This window comes from Streptopelia decaocto (genome assembly GCF_964273445.1).
Source record: "Streptopelia decaocto genome assembly, chromosome: 2".
Taxonomy (NCBI): Eukaryota; Metazoa; Chordata; class Aves; order Columbiformes; family Columbidae; genus Streptopelia; species Streptopelia decaocto.
In genome coordinates, this window is record NC_138655.1 from 159,648,363 (window position 1) to 159,669,243 (window position 20,881).

Consider the following 20,881-nt stretch of genomic DNA (forward strand, 5'->3'; position numbering starts at 1 on the left):
TGGCGAGTCTCCCTGGTGATAGCCAGGACAGCCAACCTTCAGCAGAGCCCTGTGAGATACGCGATCACTGCAGGATGTGGGCTAGGAAACCCCCAAATTGGCTTTTTTCCTGCCGGTTAGAAGGAATGCAAGAGAGCCAGCCTGGGGAAACCCTGAGAAACCTCTGTGTTTGAAAGTAGAAAAAAAAAAGTGAAGAAATATAGTAAATTTAAAAGAAACAAACAAACAAAATAAAAAATGTACAAACAACAAACCAAACAAAACCAAACCAAACCAAAACAAACCCACAAATCTGCCCTTTAACATCCAAACTGCATCCATACAAAGCTTCCAGCTTACTTGCAGTGTTATGTCAGATTTACACGGTGGTCGCAGAGATTAAAACCGATCCCTACCATTCATCAGTTAACACCAGCTTATGTGAGCCTGTGTAAATACATGTGTTTGTCTGCAAAGCCGTTAGGCTTGGCATCAGAAACACGACCCCCGCGGAGCCAGCAAAAGAGCCATTTCTACCTGTTTTCAAATAAAACAGCGCTACTTCAGTATCTAGAGTGTGGATTTAGTTGTCACGTTTATTTACTACTTTCGGATGTTATCTGCCGCCGGTGGAGCTGAGCGTGAATAACTTACCAGCCTGGACAGATAACTTTGCTTTTTTTTGTTTCAGTCCAGCTTGAGACAGAAATCCCGTAAAAAGTTTTCATTCCAAACCCTGTGCTCAGTGATGATACAGGAGTTAAAGAAGTGAGGGTAAAATTCCTGCGGTGCTCCTAAAGACTTGTCGAAGAATCTTAAAAAGCCTCTTAAAAACGGCAGCAGAGATCGAACGCTGTTAAGGGAGGGGAAAGGAAAAAAAAAAAAAGGAAGAAAAAACTTTGGCAGGCATACAGTGCCTTACATCAATCTAGCAGTCAGCATCTATGTAGACGTTCTTTCCTCCTTTTGTGCAACACCCCTTCCCTCCTACAGACCACCCAAAACCCTATAAATAATCCAGGGACTGTATTTTTTCTCTAGATTTCTGTACAGACCTCAAAGGAAAAATATCAGGCAAGAGAAGGGAGAGAGGGAGAAGGGAAAGTGAGGAGGGGAGAGAGAGGAAAGATGGCTAGTGAATTCAAAAAGAAAATCTTCTGGAGGGCAGTGGTGGCTGAGTTCCTTGCCATGAGCCTTTTTATTTTTATCAGCATTGGCTCGGCTCTGGGTTTTAGCTTCCCAGTGGTGGGCAACAAAACATCCACAAGGTCTCAGGACAACGTGAAGGTTTCGCTGGCTTTTGGGTTATCCATCGCTACCATGGCACAGAGCGTGGGCCACATCAGCGGTGCACACCTGAACCCGGCTGTCACCCTGGGCCTCCTGCTGAGCTGCCAGATCAGCATCTTCAAGGCGCTCATGTACATCATTGCCCAGTGCCTGGGGGCAGTGGTGGCCACAGCTATTCTGTCAGGAGTCACCTCTTCTCTCCCAAACAACCTCCTGGGGCTCAACTCTGTAAGTAGAAACTTCTAATTCCTCCGTAGAAACTCCTAATTCGTCCTTATTTATTTGTTTGTTTGTTTGTTTGTTTATTTATTTTTAAGTAGAAATGTAACACCTGTAACCTATGTTTTTGTGTTGGGTGGGTGGTGGTGGTGATGGTGACCTCAGGCAGCCAAATGTTTATTGTAGCAGGGGATCCAATCTTGACTGATTGCCAGGGTTGGTCTGTGTCACAGGGAACTGTCCTTCCTCCCCACTTGCTTTCCAGAGCTTTAGGACATTGTGGTCATGGTGTAGCACTGGAACAGGCTCCTCAGGGAGGTGTCACGGCCCCAAGCCTGACACTGTTCAAGAAGAGACTGGACAACACCCTCAGACACATGTTGTGAACTGTGGGGTTGTCCTGTGCAGGGACAGGAGTTGGACTCGATCCTTATGGGTCACTTCCAACCGAGGACATTCTATGACCAGTTTTGCTTATGTTCGATTTTGTACATCCAAGTTACTGAAAGGTGCCTTCTGACACCAGATTAACATTGATATCACTGATAGTTGCATGTTCAAGTGATTCTGATGGTCTCAGGTAACCTGATGGTTAATGTGCATATAACAATGTTGGTTTTGCTTCTGTGAGTGTGGTTCAATATCTAATTAACTGTTTGTGTAACCTGATGGTGACTGCAATGAAAACCTATGGGAGCAGTGAGAAATGTGTAGCTAGAGAAACCATACCACCAAAAGTGTGAGCACTACCTGTTGCACTAGGCAGAGTGCTCAGATCCTGCCTGACACAGAATCCCAGCTGCACTGTCAGTGTGTTCCCCCCTTTGCTGTGCAAAAATAGGAAAACTCTTGAATTCTCAGGTGTAGACCGGAGAAAGTTGTCAGGCAGCTGTATTTCACAGGGGTGTGGGTTTCAGCCCCATCCCAGCCAGGTGCTCACAGCTATTGACCATCACACTTCATAAAAACTGCCTGGCTGCAGCTCCTCCTCCTCCAAATGTTGACATTTTACTGTGTTGTTGTACGAAAACAGGAGAAAAAATGATAGATATGCTTTTAAATGTGAAATCATCCCACTGTCAGAGGCAGTCCTACAGCCACAGCAGTACACAGAGTACTATAAATAGAAATTCCCTTCTAGTCACTTATTTCACCAGATTCTGCTAAAAACAAGTATTTCACATTTTTTTCTATGGCCGCTTTCTTTCAGAATATTTCTGAGTGCAGTTTGAAACTTGAGACTACTTGAAATCTTATGCCAATTAGAAATTGCAAGGGTATTTGGGACATAAAGCTGCAATATCTCTTCAGAAATCATTTAGGCAAAAGGGGAAGAAAGAAACAAAAAAGTTAAATTAGCAAATAAAGTAAAGCTGTTGCACGCTGCGGCGTTACAGTTGATTCAAAAAAATTAAGCAGCTTTTGAAAACAGAATAAAATCTGATATTAATAAAGTGATTCATGAGCATCTTAAAATCATCTTCCCTTGTGTCACTCTGTGGGTTGACTACTTACAGCCTGGTGCCCACAGGTGTTCTATCGTGCCACCGTTCTGGAAATTTTGCTAGGTGAATCCAAAACATTTTGGGGAAGAAGAGTGAATCATTTTATTAACTCCAGAAGGCTCTGGCTGTGTGTGTGATATGTGATCTTTTCCTCTGAAACCACTGGCAGAGGGAACTGCTCAACCACACGGGACAGGGTATCCGCCCGAGTGGTTTCCTCGAGAGGTCCAACTGCCATTAAACATGGGAGGTCTGGTTTAAGTAGCACTTCTGTTTGGTTTTCCCCTTTTGCTTGCCACAAAATGCTTACAGCTGGCTCCTTCCTTTATCCAAAAACCCTGAAATTGTCCATTTATAAAGAGGGTGTAAACGATCACCCCAGACTCTACTTGCTCCTCAGCCAGTAACTCTCCGAGCTACAAAGATATAATTCAGAGCTCTGCACAAGGACATCCGAGAAGAGAATTGCCTATGGGCACAGATGGAAAGATCAGGAAAATTAGGAAAGATCAATACAGTCACTGGTTTTAGTAAGCTTAGGAGACCACTTCATGAATCTCAAAAACTGCATGTTAGGGTGGAAGCCTTGTTTCCCCTCCAGGAAGCTCTCTGGAATATAATCAAAACCATCATTTTCAAGGCCATCAAATACACTGTAGGTGAAAATGGATAGTGCAAGTCTCCATTATGCTGGTTTTACAAATCTGGCAACACTTTCTGTGCACAAATGAATGGATAAAATGGTTCCTAAACACTGAGAAAAGCCCCAGTCTCAGTTCTTTTTGTTGTCAAATACTCAAAATTTTGATTTTTTTTTTTTTTTATTATTTTCTCTTTCTCATCCAGTTATAAATGTTTTGGCTAGAGGAACAGTGGGGAGACCTCCCAAGGGTTAGGGAAGGCAGCAGCTGTTCTTCTCCCTTGCAAAAAGGAACTAGTGAGGAAAGCAAATCCATTCATTTCCCACTGACAAGCTGGGACTATCTGGGGAGGGCTGAGGGGGAATCTGGGTCTGACCCCAGTGCTGGGAAGATGGAAGAAGGTCTGTCCTTGTGCACAGTCGATTACAATGGGGCATATCCTGAAACCACGGCCCAGCATCACAAGCACGCTGCCTCCTTCAGCAAACAGATGATAAGGACAAACCACAGAGATTTGCTTTTATGCCTTTGATTTTTAACCTGAGGAGAAGGAGGAGAAAGACAGAGCTAGAATCCCTGCCAGCTGCTTTGTCTTCCTGCCCTTCCTGTGGAAAATGAGGTGTAGATTCACTATGGAGAGAAAGAAGAGAAAGAAAGGGAGTGCTGTTTGTTTGACAAGGCTGGGAAGGCTTGGTTGTGCATGACTGTGTCCTCTGTTCTGTCTCTCTCGTGCTCTTGGAGGGCTGTTTTTTACAGGAAAATATGTGGTGGGGGCAGTTTAATGAAGTCAGTGACTATCCAGTGTCCCCAGTGGATACTGGGTGGGGTTGAATGCCTGAACTTAGATTTATCCTGCCCAGCTGTAGGTCTCTCACTGAGGGACCAAGTGAGGAACCCACTTCCATAGGTTCCTCTCTAGTTTATAAGAAGGAGAGACAACGGGAGGTACTTCAGCCTTTAGATCCATTGAGTTATCCTCCGGAGAGAGCCAGCTCTATTTTGGCATGATGAGGCTTCAGGTTTGGTACATCTATTAAGTACCCAAAAAGGAGTTGGATGAATCTGTCCCTTTTTTGTTGCCCAAAGGGAAACACAAGAAAATGGAGCACAAAAAACAGCCATGGAAGGTGCAAGGCTGAAGAGAAGGAAGGGAGAAAGAAAAAGCAGGATACTCCTTTAACATGTTCAATATTAAGGTCTGTTTTATACCAAGACAAGCAAAACAGTCACATGTGATCATTTTGATCCAAACTTTAATGAAGTCAATGGAAATATTTTTAGTTATTTTGACTGGTTCTGAGCAAGACATTCTGGGCAATATTCAGAGATGCATTTAGATTACCAAATCATTTTAAGGCGCTTTACTTCCCATGGATTTTAGTACTGGTGTGGGTGCCACAGTAAAAACTTTTAGAATTGGAAAAGCTGAAAGAGGAGTATGCAGTGTGTTTGTTCTAAAAATTTAAATATTTTTCCTTACATCATGTTGTATCTTTTTTTGGCAATTGGATTACTACATGCTGCAAATTTCCATTGGGTAAAGCTATAAGAATAGAGAATACCTAATCCAAAATGCACTCATCTGCCAGCATATCTGACTATTGTCTAGTGAGGACAGATCTGTAGTTTGGATAATGGAAGAAACTATTCATCATGGGCAGTTAATGACCAGTAAAGAGCTCAGGCAGGAAAGGCGGGTGAGAGGAGACTTCTGTACTGTACGGTAATACAATATTTGTAGCTCAGCAATGATTACCTCGAGAACTTTCATCAAGCTTTTAAAAGCATGCTGAAAAATTTCTTTAGCTCAGTTTTTTGTGTATGTTATTGTTTTTGTTTTGGTTTGTGTGTTTGTTTTTTTTTTTAAATGAAAGTAATCAGAATTTGTAAAAAATGCAGACACCGCTTTACAATTTCATAATTTCCGTATATTAGCATACTGAGCAGAGTGCCAGGAAATGTGCCTCCTAAGTCTTGAGGCTACAATTTGAAAGCTATTTGAAAACTCTGCCTTGAAGGTTATAAAACAAATATTTTCTTTTAAAGTTAGAAGTGGATCAAAAATTATAGGCAAGGAAAACAGACCTGAAGATACTGTTGCTCAAGGCAGATAAAGAGAAAAGAAAAACAACCAGGAATAACAAATATAAGGACTTGGTTTAAAAAAAAAAAGTCAGTGTACTGAAAAATGTTTGTGCAACTGAAGAACTTTCTGGAAAAGCCAGACGAGGTCTGTGGTTGGTGGATTCAGAGGTCTGGAGTGTTTTCTTAAGGCAGGTGAACAGTCATATAGATGCCACTCCTGGAGCATGGAAAGTCACCTGTTTCTGGAACACCCTTTGGATTTCCAGTGTTCTCGGCTGTGCCTCTGCCATTTACTGCTCAGGATGGTGTCCCAAAGCTGGATCAGCTGGGGCAGAACTGCTGCACATAAGGATGCAATGCCCTCTGGTGATAAATATACAGCAGCCAACTCCAAATTCTTTCTCAAAGACATGGAGAAAGGAGCCTTTTTCTGTCCTAATTCTTCGTCCCAAGGCAATATCTGGTACTTTGAGATACCTTCCACTCTCAGCAAAGTCACACTAAAGAATTAGTCCCCTTTCTATAAGTAACAGCAGCAGAGAAGCTTTGAACCCCTATGCTGGAGATGTTTTTGTTTTGGTTTGTTTTTTTCCTCTGCTCTTTATGTGTCATCCACCTATAGCTTTGGTCTATTACCTGGGAAAAATGAAGGCTGAACAATCTCTTGTTTCCAGGACACTGGAGCATAGGATGGAGCGTACAGTGTACAGATACTTAGCCTCTGCAGGTCTATTATCTTACCTGTGGGACTTCAGTGCTGGTGACTTTTCTCATGATAAATTTCCAAGGCACAGAGACCTCTAGTGCAAATGTAAAATTGTCCCCACACTGGGAGCTCCCTTTCATAAAGTTGAGACTAGCCGTTCAGTTTTTAATGGGGTGTGTGTGTGGTTCGGAAATGATTTTTTAAATAATTTTTTTAATCCTGATATCCCTCACTTAACATTTCTATCTTTTTGAAAGTTGCCTCAGAGGGAATCGTGAACAGGAATCACCAGACTCCCCACATTGGGTCCAAACCAGTGTATTCGTGGTGGCCCTCTGACCATGGGGAGCGGGACTTGTATGATTGGCCTTGATGACTCATTGTTTACCTTGTGTTTCCCTCTCTCTTTGTGCCCCCACCCTATGAGTCTGTTCTCCTCCAGCCTCAAATTAAACAAAGCCGGGTTGCGTTGGAAGAACTTCCAAAATAAACTGAGAGCTTGACAGTGTGAGTGGACAACTGAGTAATGATGTTGCTTTTCCTCTGAGTCAATATGGAAAATTGCAGCTCCAGAGGTGTCGCTGGATGGACAAGACATGCAGCTGAGCTCCTGACCTCCAGCACTTATTAAAGTTCCTTGGAGGACTTTTCTTAGTGCAGATTATATACTGCACCTTTCTCAGGTTTCGATACGATGAGTTTTGTTCTCCTTGTCCCTCTGCTCTCTATGTTTTCCATCCAATGTAGAATTCTCCCGCCAACCTTGCCTGTGCTGGAACATCTGCGTGCTTAAGGACTCGACCTTCTACAAGGGACCAGAAGTCACTGCACTTTTAGAGTGAGCGAAAATGGTTCCTGTACATGAGATTGTTCCGGGATTTTTATTTCTCAACAAAGAGCACCACAACAATAGCTCATTATTCAATTTCAATTTTGCAGCAGCAGTCTTTTATGGCATGCCAGCATTGTATTGAATTGCATGAGGCCGGGGAGGTGGAACACAGGAAAGGCACCTGCTCAAAACTGGCCATAGTCTTGCTCACTTTCTAATGTGTTCACACAGTGACAGCAGAAACATCTGGGCTAGACATGTAAACCTGACGGTTATCGCCCATCCTCCAGAACATTTGAGGAGAACTGGGCTTATAGATCTAACTCTTATCTCTGTGCTCAGAAGTTATTTCTTATTTCCATTTCCGTGATGATTTGCTTAGTGTTTCTATAATAATGTAGCCGTACCCTGAAGTTTTGGCAGGGAGCGAGCAGGGATGCAACATGGACATTTCTGGGACAAGGCGAGGCCCTCAGTGATTGTTCACCTGCACATCAGTCTTTTGGTGCTAGAGCAGAAGGGTTCAAGGGAGTTTTATACCATGGCCTGTTTCTATGTCCTGAAGATCCAAGGATGACTAGTGCATTGTCTGAAAAATGTTCTGCAAGCCCCAGATTAAAGGTCTTCTTCAAATAGAAATGATAGAAAAGGGTGTACAAAGGGTTATAAAATAATGTTGCAATAGACCTAAAAACGTTATTTATTTGGTAGATTGGAAAACATAATACATTTGGTAAATTGGTTAATATTGTAATTCAAATGGTGTTTGATCAGCTGTCAAACTGAATAGGATTAAGTATGAAACAAGGAAATTAATTTTGCCACCACCATTCCTGCCAGGTGAATAAACAGCTAAAATTATTTTCCTTCCTTACCATTCTCTATATTAAGACATATGTATCTGCATTTTTCGTGTGTACATATCTTCACACCTCCACACATACACTCACACACCAGAGACAGATAGACTGAGAGACAGAAAGATTCTTCAGATAAGGTAAACTCAAATTTCATTGCCTAATTTAAATTAACTAGACGTTTAAAGTAAAATATTTATTAGTGGGTGTTGATTCTAAATCAAGATCTGACATGGAAAGAGCAACAGTCTGAGAACAAATGGAAATTTCAACAGTAAACATGAGAATGAATATTATAGATCTCTTCTGGTTAGATTGATGCAATAGTAAAAACAACATATAAGATATTATAGCAGGGATCATGTACTTCAGCAGATTTTTGGAACCTTCAGGTGAAGCAAGAGTGACATTTCTTTAATCAGGGAATCCTAAAAAAATATATCACTATCTGGACTGTATATATCTACCTTTAAGCAAAGCATTTTTAAAGCAAGGATACTAAACCACATCATAAGTACCAAGGGAAGACAAAATAGCCCTTGAAAAATTTCCTGTTTGCCTCAAGAGGAAATTGCCTGTTTTCTTTAGAGCAGTAGTACATTTTTGCTTATTTGTCCATTCTCTGGCTTAATTGAGAGAATTCAATAACAGAGAGATCTTTATCTGGTATCCCAATTGAAAATGTCAAAGAAATCTTCATTCTTAGAAAATTCTCCATTCCAGAGTTATGGAAATCAGATCAAACTGTTGTGCTTGAGCTCAGTTTCATAGGTAGCAAACTGCACGTATGCTATGTGTCTGCATTTCCCAGTTGCTCTATTTCCCTGTCTTTAAACTGTTGTCTCTTTATTTTAAGTATGTGGAGATAGGGGCACAATTTTCATTGTGGGCTGATGCGGTACCTGGCACAATGAGACATCACGGTCTGTGGCTTTGATCCTTAGTACCTCCAGATTAATATTAATACCAAAGTATATGCCTCCTGGAGGTTTTTCTGACCTGGCTGGGAGCAACATGTGGTTCGTGTATTTATTAACGTGCAACCTAATGGGAAAGCACTGCTGTTTCTGGCATGCAGAGCCAAAGCTAATGCTGGTGTTTAAGTGCTGCAACTCTACTGAAGTCAGTGAGATCTGAGGCTAAGGCACAGCATTAACCTGTTAAATCAAATCTACAGGACTTGACAGGCATCCTGGAGGAATCTCCATAAACAGCAGGAGGGCAGAGATGAGTTCTGAAATCTCTGCAGGGAGTTTATCTTTTGGCATTTGAGAACTAGAAAAGGGCAAAGAAACCCTCTGTGTACTTTCCTGGTAGAGCCCTGTGCATCCCCTCTCCAGGAATCACTGAGAAACCCCACAGAGAACCAAACTTTTCCAGGACCTTGACACTAATTCTGTGCCAAGTGAAGTCGATGAATGCTTTCAAAGCAGAACTGTGGCACAGGTTTCCTTACAGATATACACGCTTCTCCTGAAGTTAATCATGACTACATTTGGACTGGGGAATTAATAAAGTCTAGTTTGGCTCCTTTTGCTTCCTTTGATAAGACTTCTTGCTTGATGAACAAGGTGGAGAATTGAAGGAGTTGGAATTGTTCCCCTAATTCTTGAAAAATCTGTTTTTTTCTCCCCATGGAAATGCCAAATCTTCAATGTTCTGCACAAGGCTGACTTTGTGAACTACCTCAAACTTGGAAAGTTTGAAAACTTCACAGGTTTTCTGGAGCGTTGGTCTAGAAGTATAAAATGAATATTGTTTCAGCACAATTGCCAACAACCATAATTTATTGTTTCTGCAAATCCAGCCAGTTATTCCAGTGAAAACATAGAAAGGAAGATTTGATTAAGCTTGAAATTCACATATGCCCAAAATTCTCCATTGAAAGACCATCTCCTTCTAGGCTGATAATACCGGGTCAGAAATAGCTCTGTGGTATAAATGAGTGCTTCAGAAGTGTTACGGAAAATGAACCACTTACATGGGTTTTGCTGGGTAAAGAAAAACAAAACAAAACAAAACAAAACAAAACAGCCCACTATTCCTCATCCTCTGAATAGAAGTTGTTTATTTCTCAGCAGCAAGATTGGAAAAAAAAAGTTTCCACAAAGCAACTTTCCCACAGGCACATCAAAAAGCAAAAGTGTAAATGAGACAAATGGTCTATCTCTAGCTGTGCTAAATGGAAGGCCTATAGAGTAATTTACTTTACTGTCTGTCACTGGCCTCACATGTAAACTTTCTGTGCTCTGGTTTAATATAAATGAAACCATCACTCTTTATGGCATCCCAAGCTGCTGCAACACAAAGCCCTGGCTGGTTTCTCATCAGCCTGAAGACAGGGTGGGAGGAGAGAGGTTAGTCCTGTTCCTGGAGGGTGTCTGCTGTCCAGAGAATGGAAAATATGATTTGTCTCTTGGGAATTGAATGAGTCCCCTTTAGAGCTCTTAAGGCTGTATTTATAGGAAGGATAATCTAGCAGAGGACAATATGTTTTGTCCCTAGGTTCTGCTGAATGCTTCTATTGTTGATCTAGGATACAATCCAAAGCTAATTCTTTGCCTCATAAGCAGCTTCTTCAGAGTTCTCCAGTCATATATATTTTAAGTGAAACTCTTTAGATCTTTGCCTGCCTCTACTTACTAAAGAAATTAGTCTATTTTACTCTCCGAATCTCTGCCACTCAAATAATGAGTATAGAAACCCAGACACTGTTAAATAGCAAGGAGAGAAGAGAATAAATGTAGTTAAATAGCTGGGAATAAAGTCTCTGAATAAATTTTGACTGTGAGTTAAAGGAAGTGTCATAGCTACGGAGATCTGGGAAAGACTTCCAGCAGAAGAAAGGTATGTTATCAAGATGGAATTTATTAAGTTATTTTTATGACATGAAAGAGTGAGAAGAATCAGACAAAATGAGAGGCAGGAGAGTGGAAGATGATTCTAACGGAAACTGGGAGATTAATTACTTACATTTGAAGAAGGTTGCATTAAAGAACTTTACTCAGCTAAACACTTAAATTATAGTTGCTATAAAGCAGTATAATTGATATTTCCAGTGTAGGGATGAAGAAAAGGACATGAAACATTTAAACTAAAGAGTTTTCTTTTTTTAAAAAAATATGGGAAATCAAAGATGGGAAGTTTAAGCCAGAGGAAGAAAATGCAGTAAGACCATGAGATGACTTTTTTTCTGAATAGTTAGTCAGTGAAATAAGTAGGGAAATGAATTTAAATTTGCTTGAATAATATGCTCAAACTCTTCCTTTAAGAAAAAAATGTCTGCCATGGCAGAGATAAACTAATAATATAGAATGCTGAAAACAGCAGTCCTGGTGCAAAATTTAGCTGTATATTTGAATTCATAGAATCATAAAATAATTTTGACTGTAAGAGACCCTTAAGATCAAGTCCAATCATAACCTAAATCTGGCACTAAACCATGTCCCTAAGAGCCTCATCATATAAGAAAAGAGGTCTGTGTGATATGAAGACATTGCTTATCGCAGCACAGGTCCTTAGAATGCTACAGTTTGTGTGGACAGGACAACATATTTCTTCTCCTAACACTTTAATAAAAGGTAATACTTTCATAGTCGGTCCACAACATGCTTCTCATTATATGCCAGCCATGTTCTTTCTTGGGTTCTGCAAAAGCTGCTTTACCTAGGGGATGGCTTGGATGTGCAAAGGAGAGAAGTCAGACATCAGTGATGTTTTGTGTGTCACTAAAGTGCTGTGGCTTAGCCTTTCTTTCTCTAAAAAAACATCAGCCTGCATGGCTTGCAATGAAGTGTTTCATAAGAATGGAGAAAATTTACATTGTCTTACTGAAAAATAGACTCCTTTATTTGTAGAGGCCGCTCATTTTTCAAGAACAATGACAAACTAATCCCTGTTATATGAAAGCAATCTGGACCCTAGAAGGTACAATCCATGGCTAAAGGTTTGTTCGATGAGATAGAGCATAACACCACGTGATGAAACCACCTTGCATAACAGTCTTATCCATATAACAGGAAACAGGTTTGAATTTGATACACTTTTTCTCCTAATGAGAAAAATATGAAGCCACTAGAGAAGTACAGAGTTAGGTTTACCTTGGGCCAGTTTAATTTCCTGTCCCCATTTCTCTTCGGAAGGCAGACAACCAATAAATATCCTGCTCAAAAAGAAAAGAAAAAGAAAAAAGAAAAAGCAAAAAAAAAAGGAAGGAAAAATATACTAGTAGTTTGCCCACATTACTGCTTGAAGCTGTGGAAGTCAGTCAGCTAAACATGGCAGTTAAAGGCACCCCTGAGAAACAAGATTCTGTAGTTCCAATCTCCTGGCTGATGTTGTGGAGAAATGGAAGCAATGTCACTGGTCCAAAGACCAAAAAGCAGGTGCTCATCTCAAGTACTTACTCTCATGGTCATGACTAGATAAGGATTTTCTATTAATTTCACTCTTTGGTTTAATGGTCGTCATTTGACTATATTACAGGTCTCTTGGCTCACTCACCAATATGGATTATATCTATGTAGAACCTTCACAATGATGGATCCACCACCTGTGGCTCCACTATCTGTATATGTCACCAGCTGTTCTTCGACATTAGCTCTGCTGAGACATGGTAGCATTCAGGCAACTCTGTCATGGACTTTCCCACTGGGAAAACCTTTCCAAAGAACCAACATCTCATATGATGATTCAGGTTGGATGGGACCTCAGGAGGTCTCTAGTCCAACGTCTTGCTCAAAGCAGAGTCAGCACTGAATTCAAACCAGGTTGTTCAGGAGCGGCAGATAAAACTAATCTTTGAATGGGAGATAGGTATTGTACCTCATCCCTACTCCCAGTGATGTAAAACAGAGGAGTTCAGCATGTCCCAAGTGCTTCTTTAGCTTCCAACTGGTTACAGCTCAGGAGTTTTCTGAGATGTGCTTCCTATAACTTTAGTGCATTCCAGTGGATTTTTATCCCAGAAACTTGTTCAGATGCACAGTGAACTCAGGTAGAAATATTAGTGATAGAATTCTGCTCACAGAAGCATATTTAGGCTTCTGCTTGTCATCCGTGTGCTATTACAGTCAAAAGCGAATTACTCAATGCAGCTTAAGGCAGCCAAGATTGATTCAGCTGATCATATATATGCAGTAACTCTCAGGTAACCCATTTCTTGGGTATGTTTCTGGTGCTTCTCCTGTCAAAACAGTGACTTAGAAATGAAATCTAGTGGAACAATTCATGTGAACAAAAAAAGAAGTCTAAATTGACTCCTATGGCGTGAGAAACTGTATGGGAGATGAATGTGGGTTTGTGTGTTTCATTCTAATTGTTCAGAGCATATTGGTTCCTTAAAACACTGAATTCATTCTTCAAACCCCAAAAGCCTGAAGTATGAAAAGCCTGGGGAATAACTGTGCAGTTCCCTGATCTATGACATTTTTTCTGTTGCCTTAATGAACATCATCTAAAATGCAGAACATGTGAGAGTTATTGGATTGAGCAGCAGTGAGAGATTTCCCCGCAGATACATCAAGGGCAAACAAAGTGTCAGTCCACATACACACATCTTCTTGTGACCACTGGTAAGCAGCCTACAATTTCAGGGAATAAAGTCATTGCCGTGTGGGTACAGGTCACTGGAAACGACCCCTTCAACCCAACACTACAGTAGAGGTGACTGTGTCTTATGTTTGCAGACATTATGCTATCTATTTAAGAAACAGAGATATGGACACCTTATATTCTTGATATTCTCCGCAGCAGAATGCTAGATACTAAAGCTAGTGGTTGATTTTTGCCTTTCTTTGATTGCCAGTCTCAGTAGTCAGGTCTCTGTAATGTACAGGAATGCTTCCTACTAGATTCCGATTAAGCTTTAGAAAGCCTGAAGCTTCTGGATGTGGGTATTCTACAAAAATTCAAGCTTTCATCAAAAAATCTGCATAACATATGGAAAATACAATGAAAGGGTAACCAACTCATGTTGCCTGTGCCTACCTGCATCTGTCAAGAGCTTAAACCAGCAGATTCAAGAGGTGTAAAACGTTTCATATTGCATTGTTACCAGAGTAATGCCTGCAAATCCACTGTGACCAAGGGCAATATAAATATAACTATACACACACACATAGATATGTACATTTTAGCTTGATACTAGGAAATGCACCTTCCTACTATCTGTGTTATGCTTTGGCTGGGATGTGTTTAGGGTGGTGAAGGCTCGTGCTGTTCCATGTGTCTCTGTATCCTGGAGGGTCCACACTGCTGCTGTCGTGACACTATTGCTCCTACAAGTAGGCAAATACAGAATGCCTGTGATACTATACTTAAATACTACAGATTCACAGACCACAGCAAACCAGAACATCCAAGGTTCACAGCATTTTGGAACACGGCCCAGAATTCTTGCTCTCACAGTGGAACCTTGCATCCCCAGCAGGCTGCGTGAAATTATGTGCTAGAGGAAAGCAAAAGGTTTCCTATGATATTTCCAGGTTTTCTTCAACTCCACACAGCCCATCAATAAGTGCTGATTAGCGGAGAGAATGACCTCAAATCACGTCAGATTTAAGATGTATTTTCCTGGAGAGAAAGGAAGAATATGATTTCCACCTCTTAAAGATAAGAATTATCACAGGTTTTAAAGGCATAATTTTGCTCTTATTGTCTTCTTTCATAGAAGCTCTTCAAACAAAGCGAAAGACTAATGGTAGGTCAGTGTATATTTGTTTTAAATGCCAAGACCTTTTCAAATACTAACATCAATGTGTCACACTTCAGATCTGGATTATCTGGGATTTAACAGTTGTATTATGATAGAAGAGAATATAGTTTCATGCTCACTTTTGGGCACCTGCATTCCACTCAATTATTTTCCAATACAATTGCCTTTTTTATATGTCAGTCCTGCATATTGAAGAACAAGATGTAAAAATATATTATTAATGCTTCAGACTGGCAGGTCTTAGAAATCAGTATGTTTTCACTCTTTTTAATGTAGCTTATCATATTTTTGCTGGCTGAAGACTCAGATGATATTTTTCAGTGCTTAGGAATTGGATATTGTGCTGCTTTGTGACAGAGGAGAAACAAGAAAAGTGATGAGCACAGGTAGAAAGTGTAAGAGTTCAGCTAAACATCTTTTAAATTTTAAAGTTATTCAAATATTAGTTTGGGGAATATTAGGGCGTAAAACCACAAAAACATATTCAAAGCATGATTTCCCATAGTCTCATTGTTATGGACAGGTCATAATAACATTTAATTATGCTGTTGTCACGTTTGACCTAGCAATTCTTAATGCAGAGGCTATGACAGATGGGATAACCTACTGACAGCACTATTCTTGAACAGAAGCTTTGCAGAGTTTGCTTCCTACTCTGAGTCACTCACATTCTCAGTTTTGCTGGCATGTGTCCAAGCTCATGTTTCATCCTATCCGTGCAAAGTAGTTACTTCTGCTTAACACCAAGTTATTAAGCTCAGATACAGGCTCGTCTTGTCTAAGATACCACTGAATATAGCAATTAGAAGAAGAATTCAAACTTTTTATAACTTTGAATGGTTTAGATCCACAGTTTCTCATTAAGCACAAGCTTCTAACAGTACTCCTGAAATATGACAGCATTTCTATTATATAATGTCCATTTCTGTGAATTACCGCGGTTTTGGTAAGTTCTACAGCATTTACAATAATAGGAAACGGAATTCATTATTAGTAATGTGGTTGGAATATCTATGTCTGCCAGTATGAGTTTCTTCTAGAGAATCTGCTTTACTTCAGTAGGACATTGAAACAATTGCCCCATCAGGCTTTTAGGATTCATGAATTGTGGATGTTTTATTTTCTGGCTCCCAAAGAAACTGGATAGGTTTCCGTTCAAGTTGAAAACACCGACAAGAGATATTCAGTTGACTCTCAAATGATCTCCATTGACTATGTTCCTTACCTATCCACGTTAAAGACACACTGCCAAACATCAACTTCTAGAGCCATTTTAGACACCTTTGGTCTTCTGTAGAACTTGTATTACATCTGCCAGTCCCACATAAACACCATAGATATCTTGAAGTATTTCAAATAACATTAGAGGCAGGTTTTGATTCAATTGTATAACAGCATAGGTGTCTCAATATTCACGTGGAAATCTACCCACAGAGGTTGTGTTTTGTGGGACATTTCCATGTGAAGTCCCTGTTTTGAAGAATTCATATAGAAATTACAGAAAATAAGTAGTGGTGGGAGAAGATTAATGTTACTTGTCAATAGCAGAGAAATGTATTTTCAAGCTACCCAAAGCTATGCAATTTCTTACTGTCTGTTTGTCCCTTTCTGCTCCTGTCCATGTTTGCTTAACAATTATTGCTAAAGGCGAGTTGAGCAATGTTTAACATGACCACAGCATCCTCATTCACAGAAGCAATGAATAAATGCCTCAAGGCACCACAGTTCATTTCTATGGGTAATCTCTATTGAAGGCAAATCTCTGGCTCTTTTGTTTCTCACACAGAAAACAATTATGTTCTCATTGTGTCTAGTGGTCAAGCATTCACTTTGGCAGCAACCATGCAACCATGTTATATCACCAGCAAAAGCTGATCATGCCTAGCAGTGACTGTTTCAAAACTGATTTCTGTTCACTTTGGTTTGTTTTTTTTTTTTTCCATGTTAAGCAAAAGCAACCTGAGAACAGAAATGGCTGTGTAGGTCTGTGTTTTCCTATTGAGAAACCAGATCCTGTGTAACTTTGGTTGAAGTCAGGTAGGAATATCAAGTGATGTTTTCCTTCTTGTTTCCATGCAGCTTTCAGAGGGAATCAACGCTGGCCAAGGACTAGGTATCGAAATCATTGCTACCTTCCAGCTGGTGCTGTGTGTCCTCGCCACCACAGACCGGAGAAGGAATGATGTCTCGGGATCAGCACCCTTGGCCATCGGTCTCTCTGTTGCCTTGGGACATCTTCTTGCTGTAAGTTTTACCTCTCACAGTTGATACCTGCAATGTCCCACCACAGGATGGGCCAGTGAAGGCAGGAAGATGATGGGCAGATGATAGTTTCTTCCTTCTCTTTCTTCTTCAGAGAATGACCTTATTTCTGCAATATGTGTGGTCCTTCTTTATTGGATCATATGGCAATAACTGATGAGGTTGCACATCTGGGAGGAGCTGCTGTTGTGGGACCTGTTTCCCGGGTGGCACAAAAAAGGCAAAAAGTCTTTCTCCCTTTTTCTGAGAGTGGGTAGATTGAATGAAGCTGTTGTGAGCATCTGAACCATGCTGCACGCTCCCACTTGCCCTCCTCTGTAATAAAGATGTCCCATGTGCATCAATGCCTTACCACTGGTTCTCTTTCCACCTTCCAGATCGACTACACCGGTTGTGGAATTAACCCAGCCAGATCTTTTGGCTCAGCACTGATTGCCAACAACTTTGAAAATCACTGGGTAAGTTGAATAAATGTGTTTAGCTTACAAGAGGCTCTGCATACACATAATCTACAAGATCAGAAAGATTTAAACACATATCATTAGGACCAAGTCAAGGAGTTGACATTTCTATTTAATTTAAGAAAAACAATCTCCTTTTACTCCTGACCAGCCTGAGGACATCACAAACTCTTCAAGCTGAGTGTGTATGTTCAAAGTAATACAGCAGATTTTCTTTGGTTATTTCACTTTATTTTTATTTATTTCAAATGCTTTAAATATTAAAGCCTCATTGCACAGAATCCTGTACAGGGTATTCTTTGTTTAAATGGATTTTGTAAAGTGCTAGTGCTTAATCTGGTAAAACGTAATTTAAGAAGGTTCTTAAGGAGGTTTATAAATGGAAATAGATCATCCAATGTTTGGAAGCTAATAAAATGTTAGTCTTCTTAAAGTTAAGTGTCTGTTTATGTGTTTTCATGGACAAGTGCTCTGGAAACACTATAAATTTTAGATTACTCCCTGTGGTCAAATGTGTTTAAAATGAGGAACTACGTGAAAATTTACTTATTTCAGTAAAGCTCAATAAGGAAGTCTAACATAAAAGCCCTAAACAAGCATGTGTTCTTGAATATTTAAAATGCAGCTTGTTCCAGCTTTCCTTCTCATATCTTGGCAGTCATTTGCATATGCATTCACGGAAATTTAGTGCTAGTACAATGGGTTGTGAAACATTTGGATACAGGTGCCATTTTAATCTAAAGAGTAAAACACAAAAAGAGGACACTGGGGAATTTTGCCATTATTTTGTATTTAAACACCTTTATTGGGATACTGAGATAATATAGCTTAGCTGGTAGCTAGTATTTTCAGGATTTCATAGAAAAATTATTTTCCTTTGTAGAGAGAAAGCGAAAGAAGGAGAGATATGCTATAAAGCCTATTAAACCACTGATGCTGTTGAAGAAAATATATTTTCAGACTCAGGAACTCTTTGGCCTTGCAAATCCCCTCAAATCATCTGTTATTTCTATTAAAATCAAACTGTCTATTAAAATACTTCTATCACCTCTCCCTCCAAACTTTGCTTGCCTTATGTGATTAGTCAAGTACAATTATAGTAATATCTCCAGCTAAATAGTAACTAATACCAAATTAAACTCCTAATTAGGTCCTCACTAAGAATTACTTTTTAATTCATCTGTCACTGAAAGTTAACAAGAGAATAGACTCTAATGCACTCATTGCTTTTAGAATTTTTAACCCTCTGTCAAATGTAGCTTGAGTAAGAGAGAAGTTTTACCAGTATATACCTATTTTTAAATATGAGGATTTGACAACATAGTCACAGTTATTAATCTCTGGGTCTATTGCCAACTCATGGTGAGAAATTCCTGGCTTCTTGCCATGCAGTTAAGTAAATATTCAGGTGATAGACTGTATTTTTAATGTTTTTACTGCAAATTTTGTGAAGAAAATCTTCAGAGAAGGTTTTCAGAACAGCTTCAAATGCATTAGTACCTGATATATTGACTGGGCTTGGAACTGTGTTTCAGATCTTCTGGGTTGGCCCAATCATTGGAGGAGCCAGTGCTGCCCTGATTTACGACTTCATCCTGGCCCCCAGAAGCAGCGACCTGACCGACCGCATGAAGGTGTGGACCAGTGGCCAAGTAGAAGAGTATGATCTGGAAGGAGATGATATGAACTCTCGGGTTGAAATGAAGCCAAAATAAAGAAGCACAAGGAAAAAAAGAAATAATACTTTGGTTTCTGAAGATTTTATCAGTGTTATAGACTTTTTGTAAACCAGCAAGCAGTACTTTGTTTTTTTAATTCAATATGGTTTTCCATTTTTTACCCCCAATCTTAATAACATTTTTATACCTGGGGTTTTTCAATTACAAAGTCTTCAGGCCAAGAAACCATTAGACAGTTTTATGTGAGCTAAATAAATTGGGCTGAAATTTAACCCATCCCTCACCACCACCAAATTTTCTGGTGTATCTAGCATGCGTGCTTCTCCTAGCACATCACTCAGTAATGATAAGTAGTTTAAATGATCAGTGTCCTGAAAGAGTTGATACCAAGGACAGAGAACCATCTGTACCAATAACGAGGGCCTTATGCTGGAAAAAATATTTATACAAATATGCAAGCCTGGTATCTAATGTCAACAATGCATGTGAAAAACTAAATCAAATCATTGCACAAAAACATTATTTGGAAGAAAAGGCCACTAAAAATTACTTGTGACATAGAATTATCCATAATTTTCTAAACGGGTGATAATGTCTGACAAAGAGGACCAGAAACGTTAAGCAGGGCAAGAATTTCCAGAGTCCTAGGATCCATTTAGATCTTCTAGAGTTTCATTCTCCCTGAACTTAAATCCAGCTCATTGTAAGCAAAGAGAATATATGGAAAAAAAAAACAACAAACCAACAACAACAACAACAACAAAAAACCCTTTATATACATATAAATTCCTGGGAAGAACTAGAAACCAAATTAGAGAGTAGTAACCATGGCAACAAGACCAACATAGTTCCAATATGTAAACAGGAACTGATTGTTCCTGTGACTACTCTGCTTTTGTTCATCTTACATAATTGAATCGTATGTTTTCAAACAAATCAGGAAAAGAAAAAAAAAAGGCCTCTTTCTTCCTGACCCCATTCTAATAGTCCATGCTGTGATATTCAGGGACAATGAACAGATATATCCACAATATAGTTTCTAATGAGGGACAAATACATACCTGTGTGTAAGTCCATTTTGGGGGTTGTTGCTTTGTTTTTTATATATATATATATATATAAAAATGTTTATATATATGTTTTATACAGAAAGCGTAGTATACTGTTTTGTAAGAAAATAAGAGCATAAGACAAGTGGAAAGAATTGCAGCAGCGCTTAGCAAAATAAACGACACTGGAAAAGTAAAGAAAATTAACACTCTAAATGATGTGGAAGACTATTTTCTATTTTCGTTTTTGTGTGTGTGCTACTTATGATTTCCTGAGTAACCCAAAGCATTAGCTGGTCTTACCTACTAACTATAAAATATAGTTAAAGCAGATACATGCTGATATACTTGTTCTGCACTAAATATTTTTGCATAAAAAATTAGGCCCAGGGGAACCTAAATAGAAAACTGCACATTTTATGGTTCAGACAAACACCCCAGAAATAATGTGATAGATGTCTCCTGTTAGAGATACAGTGTGGACATGGGAATTGAGAGAGGGTTGACATGGGAATTCATATAGGTTGGGTCATTTCATCAAGTGGAGCAGATGTAAAATGAAAATAAAAATAAAATCACCAGCAAACTAAAACAGAATAGA

General features: G+C 39.6%; 1 protein-coding gene across 1 annotated transcript; it reads left to right on the forward strand.

The window, feature by feature from the left end:
• Positions 1–1,009: 1,009 nt before the first annotated feature.
• Positions 1,010–19,971, forward strand: AQP1 (aquaporin 1 (Colton blood group)). The gene is made up of 4 exons (XM_082046237.1): positions 1,010–1,497; positions 16,909–17,073; positions 17,469–17,549; positions 19,088–19,971. The coding sequence occupies exons 1-4, from the start codon at positions 1,108–1,110 to the stop codon at positions 19,265–19,267; spliced, it is 816 nt and encodes a 271-aa protein (XP_081902363.1). The 5' UTR covers positions 1,010–1,107; the 3' UTR covers positions 19,268–19,971.
• Positions 19,972–20,881: the final 910 nt, after the last annotated feature.